At 47.6% G+C, this 12,711-nt stretch overlaps 1 protein-coding gene and 1 pseudogene across 1 annotated transcript in view; both read left to right on the top strand.

Annotated features, from left to right (window-relative positions):
• The window catches only part of LOC115641108 (olfactory receptor 2G6-like), a 39,109-nt gene extending 30,131 nt beyond the window's left edge, over nucleotides 1-8,978 (top strand). Inside the window, exon 4 of the mRNA XM_030544208.1 lies at nucleotides 8,054-8,978. Coding sequence (XP_030400068.1) covers nucleotides 8,054-8,978 — 925 coding nt within the window. The remainder of the gene's footprint in view (nucleotides 1-8,053) is intronic.
• On the top strand, nucleotides 304-1,892 carry LOC115641214 (annotated as a pseudogene).
• Nucleotides 8,979-12,711: the final 3,733 nt, after the last annotated feature.

The following is a 12,711-nucleotide window of genomic DNA, read 5'->3' as shown; positions in this document are numbered from 1 at the left end:
CTGCCCACTTCACTTTAAATGGGCTCCTGCAACATGTTTAAACATCTGTCCCGACACTCGCTCCAAGTCTTCAGCAGCACTGACGGACCCACCACCGAAGACCCAGAGTAAGCGAAGGACCCACAGCAAAGTGCTACCGAAGACCCAGAGGGAGGGAAGAACCCGCGACCAAAGTGCCACCGAAGACCTAGAGCACTGCCAGGTGAGAAAAAAATTAAAAAGGTGTCTTTAGCCAGGGAAGAGATTCTCACTGGGTGCAGGGCGCTCTTAGGCGTGGGGCCCAGTTCGGGGGAGTTGGTGGAATAGGTCTAATGCCGGCTCTGCCTTTGCTACATCATCAGCGCTGTTCCTCGGATGCTGGTGAACTTCTGCAGCGCCCATCAGTTTATCACCTGGGCAGGCAGCATATCCCAGCTCTACATCGCCCTCTCGCTGGCTGGCACCAAGTGCCTCCTGCTGGCTCTCTTGGCCTACAACCACTACGTCATCATCTACCAGCCGCTGCAGTACACAATCATCATGAGTCACTGTCTCTCCCTGCAGATGGCAGCCACCGTATGGTTGTGCAGCTTTGGCAACTCCATCCTGCAGACCATTCTGACCATGCCGCTGCCCCAGTGTGGCCGGAACTGGGTCAACCACTTCTTCTATGAGGAGCTAGTCCTACTCAAGTTGGTTTGTGTCAACACCTCTCCCAATGAGGCCTAGGCATTTGCTGTCAGTGGTCTCTTCCTGATGGTGCCACTGGGTCTCATCCTGGTCTCCTACAGCTACATTGTCACCACAGTGCCTAGGATTCGCTCAGCCCAGGGTATGCTCAAGGCCTTCAGCACCTGCATCTCCCACCTGGCCGTGGTGTCACTCTTCTATGGTGTGGCCATTTCCATGTATCCACAGCCTGCATCCAGCTACTCGCAGGACCAGGGCAAGATGGTCTCCGTCTTCTGTGGCATCATCGCCCCCATGCTCAACTCCCAGATCTACACGCTGAGGAACCAGGATGTCCAGGAGCCCCTAAGGAAGGTGCTGGGGAGGCTATTCTGGAGAAAAAGGATGAGCCAGAGAAATGAGTTGGGACTGGCTGGCTTGGTTCTCTGTGGGGCAGCAGCTCCAATCCAGTCTCAGGTCAGGGAGACTGGCTGGCTCTGGGGGGCAGACAATGGGATATGGAGCCTTTCCCATCTAGGAAATTTGCATTTTAATCTCTCTGATCATGTCTGATCAGCACCACATGGTGCTGGGACTTGGACACCAGAGTCAGTCACCAGGAGCCCCAGAAGGCAGAAAAGTGTGAAAAGGCCTGGCAGATCGTGTTGGGCACTGCACTGTGTCCTTCCTTGGCTCCATCCATGAGCAAAGCTGGCTCTGCTTGGAGAAGACAGAGCGATGTGGCATCTGAGAGTCATCAGCTGCAGCCAGCACAGACCAGACATACACTTAATATATAATCCCTCTGATTCTCTCTTATTGAATAGTGATCTAAAATCACTATCAGCATTGCCCCCTCTCTATTTAATTCTCAGATATGGATAGTTTGGCGACTTCTTCCCTCTTCTCATGTTAAACTGCAGCTACTTTGCCACTTGGACAAGATGTTCACCAGAGTCACCATCCTGCACCTGGTGCTCCTGCTCTCATCAATGCTCCTGCTCTTCCGGCTGCACTGGCGGTACAGCACTGTGCCATCCACTCCTGGCAGGACCCATGTGCTCCTCCTCTCCAGCTGGCACTCATGCTCCACCTTCTCCAGCCAGGAGATCTGTAAGCTGGCCATGAAGGTCTTTTTGTACAGGCCAGTCAGCTCAGAGGAGGAGGAGAGGGACCTAGCACTTCTTAGAAAAGAGATCAAGGCCTCGACAAAGGCGTGGGGTCTTTTCTCCAATCTCCTCTGAGGATTCAGAGCAATGGTTGGATGCTTGGATAAGGAGAAGCTGCCTCCCCAAGCAGAGAACCCACCAGTGATTTCCCCACAAACCAGGGGGTGGATGCTGTCAGTGGATGCTGTGCGGATCAGTCAGGAAACGCAGATCCAGCTACATGCACTTCTGTGGAGCCAGAGATAGAACCCCTTTCCGACAGCACTAAATACACAAGACCAGTTCACCTACAAGCAACCTGTCCTGCTGCTAGATCCTTTATCCGCCCTGCAGAGACAACTAGTAGACAGGACTGGGAGTCAGGACTCATGGTTTCTCTCCCCAGCTGTGAGAGGGGAGTGTGGTCTATTGACTTAGAGCAGCATACATGTCCTGGATGCTAAGACTGACCAGCCACCTCTTACCCAGAGATCTAGAAAAGCTGTACTGCCATCCTATCTGCTGTGTCAGTCTTTTGTTAAAGACAGGAAACCACCAGTCACAGCCATCAATTGAACTAAAAGCATTTCTTTCCCACTGTGAGGGATTGTCTGACAAAAGAAAAGAGTCTAATTGCTATCCTCTCTGAAAGGGGCTTTTGAAAAGTTTGGGTTACGTTCAGGTCTCAGAACAAGCCAATGGCAGATTCAAACTCATGTATGTCTTGTGTTGAAATTCTTTTTCCTCTGATGCATCTGATTCAATACATTTCCAGACTCTGGCATGAATTTTCTAGTGTTTTGCCCGTGGGACTGAGCCGGCTCAGGTCTCTGAAGTCAAAACCCTGAACCAGGTTTGACTGCTTAGTGTTGTATAAATGACAGGATCATGCTAACACCTGTGATCTCTGGGCCCCCTTATTCCACTGGAAATGAACACAAAAACTCTCCTGCTGCTCATGGGGCTCGCTTGAGTTTGACTCCCTTTGGATTCACTTAGATTCCGTTCTTAATCTGAAGCAGAAAACTTAATGGCCCCACAAGGAGACTCATCAGGGGCCATGTAAAAAACAGCACATTTTTAATAAGTCCTGATTGCTGGATCCCCCAGCTGAAGCCAGGAGCCAAGACTCTAACAATGTCTGGCATGTCATATTCTGGAGTCTAATGAGGGCACTTACTCTGCCAGAGACAATTGGCACCAGTCCCAGACTTTCCTCTGTCACAGAGAGGGGCTGAATGTTTTGGCACCAGATCCTTTGCCAGCCAGACTGATACCACATATCCTTCTGCATCAGGTCATTGTCCAGTTACTCAAGTGCCACATACCCTTCTGTACCAGGTAACTGTCAAGTTATTCCAGTACCCCATGTCCTTCTGCAAAAAGTCATTGTCAAGTTTCTGTAGTGTGTAGAACAAGCCTATTCATCAGGTGTAAATGCAGGTATCGGAAGGTTGAAAAGATTTGTTCTATGCTGTTGGACATGATGCAATTCTTTTTTCCAGGTTCTGGGTATAAATCAGGGTTAAGCTGTTATTTACCAGCCCCTTGGCCTGACCTAACTTTCCCCACAAAACTGTCAACCTTGGTCCTTGGGGTTCCGCAAACATCACCAGCTGAGTGCCAGCCCCTTGGGGACGATGCAGGGAGGAAACTCTCCCCATACTCTCCAGCTCTGACAACCATAAAGATTTGTCTCCCTCCCCGCACATAGCCCTTAGAAGTCTGGGACAGCTGAGCTGTGTGAGAGGAGACACCTGCAGTCTCAGAGACTCGGGGCCCTTCCTGGCCCTTCCTGATGGTTTCAGTGAAGGGGTCTGGCTAGCCAGCCGTCCTTCTAGCCGTCCGCCATACATTTCTGCATCTATCCAGCTCTCTCCTTTTCTGTCCATGTCTCTCTTTCTTTACTGTCCTGTGCCTTTCTTTGTTCTTCTACCAATTCACCTCTGACTTCCTCTCTTTCTCCACATCCATCCTTCTCTCCATCTGACTCCTCCTCTCTACTTCCATCCACCCATGCCTAGCCTCCGTCAGCCCCCCCACACACAGTAATTCTCTCTCTCTCTCGTCTCTGGTTTTTCTAATGTTCCCAGCACTGCAGTCGCTGGGTTCTCAGGAGCCCCTTCACACTGAGATAGGCTTTGTGCATCCTCACATGGCTCAGGTTTCCTGAGCCAGAGTTGGGTGTGCTGCCCACACAGCAGGTGGACAGAGTTAGCTGTTTTCCTTACCGGCCTCCTCCCAAAACCCGTAGACATTCAGCGCCTCCACCTGGGGTGCCTCATCTCCGGGCTCCACAAGCACAGAGACGGTTTCAGTGAAGGGGAGCATGGATTGCAGCTAAGTCTCTGTCTGGTATTGGAGCATGTGAAGAGCCCAGAGCTGTTCAGGCAGGAGCGGTCTGAAGACAGCAGACCCGGAGGTGAATGGAGGTGAGTCGGGGAAGAGGAGGTTTGAAATAGTCAGAGCAAGGGAGTGGGGAAGGGAACAGCACAATGAATGGAGACAGACAGACAGACTGACCAGGGGATTATGATGATTAGGATGGATGGATGTTTCGTGCCGCATCTCCAAAATCAGGGTTGTTACCAGCATAGGCTTATCAATAGCACAGACACTGTGGCCCCAATCTGACCTGGCTGGACAGAGCCTTGGTGGGAGTCCAGCAGGTGCATGGATCTCCAGTGGTGGATCTCACTGGAGTATCAGGAGCAGTTCTCTTTTTAACCAACCCTCTCTCCCGCCTTACTTTCCCCCTAAAGTTTTCTTTCTCCCTCAGTCTCTCTCTGGAGCAGATCCTCAGTGGGTACCACCAAGTTATATTACAGTTGAATCTAGAAGCTCCCAGAGAGGTGGGGTCCCCACCGTGCGAGGCACTGCACAGACACACAGCGAGAGACAGTTCCTGACCCAGTTGAGATCAGCAGGGTGACCAGATGTCCCGATTTTATAGGGATGGTCCCGATTTTTCGGTCTTTTTCTTATATAGGCTTCTATTACTCCCCACCCCATGTTCTGATTTTTCACGCTTGCTATCTGGTCACCCTAGAGATCAGGGCCCTGTTCTTTTGGGTGCTGCACAGACTCATAGTAAATGAGGGACACACAATCCATGCCCCAATCTAAGTAGGCAAGACAGATAAATGGAGAGAGAAAAGGAAGATTATTATTCTCGCTTTAGAGATGGGACCCCAGATTCAGAGAGTCAAAGTCACTATCCCAAAATCACCCAGTGACTCTCTGTCAGTGCTGGGTACTGAGGCCAGCTCTCCGGGGTCCTCAGCCAGGACTTATCCTCTGGACCATTCTTTGAAATAAGATCCTCCCCTCCCCTCTCACTCACTCACCTTAATATCTTCTAGACTCTTCGCATAGAATCATAGAATCATGGAAGATTAGTGTTGGAATGGACCTCGAAAGGTCATCTAGTCCAACCCCTGCTCAAAGCAGGACGAATCCCCATGTCATCATTCCATTTGTACTCCCATCACCCCATGGCCATCACTACACTGTGTGGGACTGCCAGTACATTGGGCAGAATGCAATTGCCAGAGTCACTTTTTTATACTGGTTTTCCATCAATCCCACAGTCGCTTCCCAGCTCATCCCAGCTTCTTGGAAACAATAGCCAATGACCCAGCAAGTTTAACTAATGTCTCTCAACTTTGCTGCTGAGGAATTTGTTTCCTTTCAACTTATCTCCACTCCTTGTCTTCATCTTTCTGGCCACAAGCCATTTTTGAAAAAATGGCCACACAGCATTGCTCTCTGACAACCATCACAAACTGTATCTTCCTCCTTGTTTTCTTTAGCACTCAGATTTCTCTCCCCCACTTCTTCCTTCCAAGTCTCACATGCATGGATGTACTTATTCAGAGGTATAAAAGCCTCAGTAGGTGCCCAGGTTCCTGTCAGGGAGTCCAAAGTATTTGTAACATTCTTAGCCCTTTTGGGTGACACTGATAGAGTTAGAGGAGGGGAGGAGAGAGGTGGGAGAACAGGAATGAAGATGAAAGTGAGGATGGGGGGAAAGTTGAAAATGTATAACATGGGGGAGAAGAGATTGAATGAGGATGTGATGAATGCTAGATATGTGCAGTGTTTGATATCATATTGACCGCTGTCTTAGAAATGCAGAGAGACAATGTGGGTGAGCAACTTTTGTTGGTGAGAGAGACAAGGCTTTGAGCTTACACAGAGCAGGAAAAGGTGCTCCGAGTGTCACAGCTAAGTAGAAAGAGGAACAGAAGCCTAAATAGTTAACACATATTTCAAGGGATTGTTCAAGGTAAAGTTGCCAGTGAACTTGTCTCCTGTCATAGAGGGGAATGGGCAGGGGGGAGAACCTGGAGGAGGAGGCTCAGTGGGTCACAGATTGTTATAATAAGCCATATATCCAGCCTTTCTGTTCAATTCGTGATTTTAGTGTCTAGCAAGATTATGAATTTACAACACAGACTTGATGGGGTCCACATACTGAGTCCCTTCTTTGGGCATTCAAACAAATCCCCAAGCTCACCATACTCAGTGTCGTAAGCAAGCTCCCCACAGAGCAGGAAACACCAACTCAAAGTGGTACCAGACCCTGCCAGAACAACAGACACAAAACCTGCAGCCATATTTCCGTTTCTATGATGACCAACACCATCCACAACACGGTTTTCAAGATTCATTACTTTAAAAAACACCAATCACAACATGTGCTGTATATCCTCCAGTGCACTAAGTGCCACAACAACAAATATGTGGGTGAAACCAGACAATCACTATACTCTTGAATGAACTCAAACAGGAAAATGATAGAAGACACAAATACCCTATTACGGTTGGTGAAAACTTGACACAAAGTGATTGCTGTATTTATGACCTATCAATCCTCATCCTCAAAGAAAACCTGCACAAAACCTTCAAAAGACCAGCCTAGGAGCTTACATTCATAACCTTGTTGGACACTAAAAATCACAAACTGAACAGAGACAAAATCTATATCCCACTAACCCCACCCCATCAGCTTATTTCTCCCTCTCCTTTCCCCTCTGTGATTGGAAGCATGTTACAGTCCATTTCACCATGAATGGTCCATTGAAATATGTTTTAAGTACTTGTACTGAAAAATCTGCTTCACTTTGCATTTAGCTGTGACACTCTGAGTATATTTCCCAGACCTGCAGAAATGCTCTGTGGGAGCTCAAAAGCTTCTCTCTCTCTCCAATGGAAGCTTGTCTGTTACTCTAGATTTGATGGATGTGTGTACCCCAGAATGCAATCAAGGTAATTACAACCATATTCTGTGCATTGAGACACGGTGAATTAATAAAATGGAACACTAGATAGTTAAGAGTAAATTGGAAAACAGCTTTTAGAGGCAAGGTGAAAACTAGCTGGGAGTTTCTGCTAATCAGAATGGGAGGAGGGGAAAGAAAAGTCAACAAGGGAAATTGGAAACCTTGGTGTATGGAAGACCTGGAGTCCGGGCACCTCTGATAGAAGTTTATTGAAAGTTAGGAAATATGATGATTTTGTAAAGGTTATTATGATCTACGTGTTTTGTAGAAGTTAGTTATAAAAGATCAATGAATACAGTGGATTCTGGAGCAGTCCTCTGAAGCCATTTAGAGAGATGTTTTTTTTTACGTCTTTTCTCCCCGGTAGGTGAGCAACTGTCCACTGAGAATCCATTGCTAATTACTCAATACCAATCTAGTTTTTAGGTAAATATCTGGGCTGCTCTATGCTTATGTCTGTGTGAGCTTAAATCTAATAAACTGCAGGTTTAGAGAGTGTCCTCTTACTTGTATTAATATTTCATCAGGCAGAAATCCTGTGTTCCCTGACACCACCTGGAGTGAAACAGTTAAGTTGCCCCTACTATGGGTTCTGAAAACCGTTGGTAACAAGTCCAATAAAAGATATTACCTCATCGGCTTCATCTCTCCAATATCCTGGGACTGACCCGACTACAACAACGCTGCAGACAGACAGATGAAAGATTTCCCTGGCCTTTGCATAAATGTATGCAGTGCTGCAGGTGGGTCATTCCAGGTTATTAGAGATTCCAGCCTTTTCCTAATCCATTCACTTAACACTTACCTGTCTCCTAGGACTCAAGGCTACCACTTCAAAAATACCCACTGTCAATCACAGCATTAGCACCTATGATCACAGATCTCCTTGCTGTGGGATATTTTTCACCCTTATTCTTTCTGTCACCTACAGGTGATGTATGGCAAAGGGTCACAGGAAGATGGAAACCAAAGCTCCTTGGGGGAATTCATCCTGCTAGGTGTGTCTGACTGGCCACAGTTCGAGCTGCTGCTCTTTGTGCTCATTTTAATTTCCTACACCATGACCTTGCTTGGAAACACCACCATCATCCTGGTCTCATCACTAGATCCTCATCTCCACACGCCCATGTATTTCTTCCTCAGCAATCTCTCTTTCCTGGACCTGTGCTACACCACCAGCGTTGGCCCCCAGATGCTGCTGAATTTCCGAAGCACCCACAAATCCATCTCTTGGGCTGGCTGTGTGGCCCAGCTCTACATAGCCCTCTCGCTGGGTTCAACTGAGTGCCTCATGCTGGCCATCATGGCCTATGACCGCTATGCCTCCATCTGCCAGCCACTGCGCTACACGGCCATCATGAGCCACCGCTTCTGCCTGCAGCTGGCGGCCACTGCCTGGTTGTGCAGCTTCGGCAACTCCATGCTGCATACCATTCGCACCATGAGGCTGCCCCGGTGTGGGCGGAACCAAATCGATAGCCTCTTCTGCGAGGTGCCGGCCCTGCTCAAACTGGCATGTGTTGACACCTCTGCCAATGAGGCCGAGGTCCTTGCCAGCTCAGTGATTATCTTGCTGGTCCCACTGGGCTTCATCCTGATGTCCTACGGCTACATTGGCGCTGCTGTGCTGAAGATTAGCTCAGCGAAAGGCAGGATCAAGGCCTTCAACACCTGCGCCTCCCACCTGGCTGTGGTGTTGCTATTTTACGGCACGGCCATTTCCATGTATCTACAGCCTCCATCCAGCTACTCCCAGCACCGGGGCAAAATAGTATCCCTCTTCTACACAATGGTGACCCCCATGCTCAACCCCATCATCTACACACTGAGGAACAAGGAGGTTCACGGGGCCCTGCAGAGGGCACTGAAGAGAAATGTGACCGCCCAGGGGCTCTGAGCTGGGAGAGCAATTGGCACAAAACCATCTATACCTCATGGCTACTATAACCTCTTCTGTGACTATGTGGAGCCTTCTGCTCTCTCCACAGCCCCGGCCCTCTCCACTCATACAAACCATCTGGCCTCTCCCCCTCTCTGCAGAACAAGCCTGACCTAATCTGTCCCACAACCTGTCTTCCCTTTCTCACTCCACACAAACCATCTCTCACCCACACAACACCCCTGCCCTCTGCTTTGCAATTCAACCAAGGACTGTCTTTGGTGGACCTCCAGAAACAATCCCTGTTCTCCTGCCCAAAGAAATTTTTCTTATTACTTTCTCTTGTGGTAGTAAAGAGGCTGCAACTGAGATCGGGGCTATGCCAAGCGCAGTACAGACACTGAACAAGTTACAGTTCCTTCCCCAGCTGATATCAGGGCCCCATTGTTTCGGGCACTCCACTGACACACAGCGATAGGCAGTACCTTCTCTACCTGAGATCAGAGCTCCATTGTGCTGGCCACTGCAAGGACACAAATCAAGGGACAGCCCCTTCTCCAGCTGAGGTCAGGGCCATCTTCTATGGGACCAGAAGGTATCTGAGTTCAGTGGTTTCTCAATGAAACTAGCGCACATCTGGATAGAAGACTGGATTATGTCAGTGAAAGCAGCTCTATCGGTTTTGAGAGTACCTGAAGAAGACATTGTGGATTTTGTGGAAGAGCATCTCAAATTCCAGGCCAAATCCACAGTGAAGTTCATGGCAACAGCTAACAAGCCAGACATAGAGAAGACATTTCAGTTGTATGCAGACAAAGTGGAACCAGACTGAAAGAATTCTATGAGCTGACACAGAATCCAGGTAGGACCATTCGGGTCTACTCATATGAGCTCCAGGAGAGAATGAGCCAGGTGAAACACTGGGACCCACAACAAGTTTGGAACATGAATATGGTCCTGAAAGAGTAGTTAGCGCTGGGGCCCTGGGATGACTCCTTCCATTGTGAAATGAAGAAGAGGTCTAAAGAAGAGTCCAGTAAAAATATCCATGAACTCATGCAAGCTGCCATTACATGGTCTGAATTAGAACAAGTTCACGTTGAAGAGATGGCCAAGCCCAACCCCCCTATACAAAGTGGAGGCCTAGGTAATGCATCTAACAGAGGAAAGGCTTTTCGCCAAAGATGGTTAACAGTGGAAAGTTTAAAAGAAACTGACCAGCAAACAGGAGGTGATGGTGAAAACAATGACTGAGGGAATGAAAGTTAAAATCTCCCTTAGTATGCTAAAGGATCCCAAAGATTCCCGCTAAAGGATATCCAGGGCAGGTACATTTGCTACACTTGTGAAGGGCCAGGGCATACTAGTTGAGAATGTCCACTGAGAAAGAGTCCAGAGCCTCAGGTACTCAAAACCAAAGCGGCATCAGGATTGAGTGGCCCATCAACAGCAGAAGGCGAGGCAGTGGCGGAAGGATTTCTAGGCCTGTCTTTGGTGGAAAATCAGTCTGCATACAGCGCTGAGAGGAGCTCAGACAGTGCCAGCATATCTATCGACTTGTGTGAGCGAGCATTTGGAGACTAACTGCCGAAGTACTTATAGTCGAGGTGAAGATCAGTTGTTTGTTTGATACTGGCTCAGAAATCAGCACTGTTACTGAGTTGCATTTTCAAAAATATTTGGAAGATAAGGAGCCAATCATACACCAAATACACAGTTTGTACATGTAACGGCAGCTGATGAAATGGCAACCCCAGAGGTGGGATGTCTTGAAACAGAAATAGAGTCTATGGAGTGAGTCTTTCTCTACCAGTAGGGTTGTAGGTGGCTTTGATCATGGTCTATGTGGACCCTCCATTACAGCTGGTTGGGAATTCTTTAACTCAAAATTCTCTTGCCAGAATATGCTGATTCATCCAAGCTGAACATTTTGGGGTGGGGTGTCGGTGGGTGCGAATATTTTTTGAGAAATTTTTCAAAATTGTGGAAACCTCCCATTTGGACATTTAGTAAATGGAAATTTCCATTTTTATGGTTTGACACAAATTAAAGCTAAGTAGAGATTTTTAAAAAATCAAAACATTTTGAAATTTTCAAAACAAAACAAAATATTTCAATTGACCCAAACTAATTTATTTTTTAATTTTTGGTTCATGCAAATTTTCAAGATTTCAACCCTTCATGCTGATTCCAGATGGGAAATGGTTTAAAATCTCAAAACAATTTCACAAGATGTGAACAGCCTTTCCTACCCATCTCTGTTCTCCGTCATTCGTGTGCCCTGCTCAAGATGGCATTAGTCCATGAGTTATGTGAGCAGAGCAGACAATGAATTCCTGCCCAAATATCTCTCACTTTAGTAAACTCTTGCTACATCGTCTACCAGCCAACTTGGTAACTAAAGGGCCCAGAGCTCTGCGAGTGTAATCAATTATCTCCACACACAGTATTAGTATTTATTTGTGTTAAGCTGACAGCACCGAGGTGCCCAGTCATAGACCAGGTCCCCACTGTGCCAGGTGCTGAACAAACACAGAACAAAGAGACAGTCGCTGCCCCAAGGAGCTGACGATCTAAGTATAAGACAAGAGACAACAGCTAGATACAGACAGATGCGGGAGCACAAAGTCACAATGAGACAGGATTGGTCAGCAAGGTGAGCAGTGGACTCGACACACCAGCAGCTGGTCCTCTGCATCATGGAAATACTTAGGAGACCAGACCTCCTTGTGCTAGGCACTGTACAAACACAGAAGAAAATGACAATCACAAGGTATCAGGCTGGATGCAGGAGGTCAGGCTGGATGGACCTTGTAGTCTTTTCTGTTCATAAAGGCTATGAATCTATTACTACAATTTTAAGGGGGGAGTGGGGAGGATTGGCTGCCCTAGGGTGTAGGTTTGGGAATGGAATATGGGATCTTTCCCTTCTCTTGGGGTGCTGACTCTAATCCAGCTCCAGCACAGATGGACTAGGGAATGTGTTATGAGACCTTTCCTCACTGGGAGTGCTGACTCCAATCATGCCCTTGGGCAGGCATAGGGCTGTGTGTGTGAATGGAATATGGGGCTTTTTTATTTTTTATAAGAAATAAAAGACAGAGGGAGCTGAATATAAATCTGAAGTTAGGAATTGTAGAAAATTGATGAGGAAAGCAAAGGGACCCAAGCAGATTTAAAGACAATACGAAAAAGGTATTTAAAATATGTTGGGGGGCAGGAAGTGTCTTGAGAATGGTATTGGTTCATTACTAGATGGAAATGGTAGGCTTATCAATAATACTGCAGAAAATACAGAGTTGTTCAATAAATGTTTCTGCTCTGTATTTGGGGAAAAAACAGGCGATATAATCTCATAATGTGGTGATAACATATATCTATTCATTTCCATCTATGTGTACCTGCAGCCCTCATCCCAGGACCAGGGCAAAATGGTCTCTCTCTTCGACAGCCTGGTTACCCCCATACTCAACCCCCTGATCAACATGCTGAGTAACAAGGAGGTGCACAGGGCTCTGCAGAAAGTGCTGGGAAGGAGCCCGACTACCCAGTGGGCCCAAGCTGGTGCAGTAGTTGGGCATGGACCCATCTGTGCCTCTTTTGGGTTCTCTAGCATCTTCCCTGCCCATATGGACTCTTCTACCCTCTGCCCGTTTCCACCCCTCACAACTGCCCTTGCCCTATCCCTCCTCAAAGAAAAACCTGTCCTTCCCGAGCCATATAAGTCCCCTGACCTCTTTCAACCCTTGCA

The sequence above is a fragment of the Gopherus evgoodei genome, unplaced genomic scaffold, assembly GCF_007399415.2.
Source record: "Gopherus evgoodei ecotype Sinaloan lineage unplaced genomic scaffold, rGopEvg1_v1.p scaffold_33_arrow_ctg1, whole genome shotgun sequence".
NCBI classification, from domain to species: Eukaryota; Metazoa; Chordata; order Testudines; family Testudinidae; genus Gopherus; species Gopherus evgoodei.
Note: the sequence above shows the minus strand (reverse complement) of the source record. Positions and strands in the feature narration are given on the sequence as shown.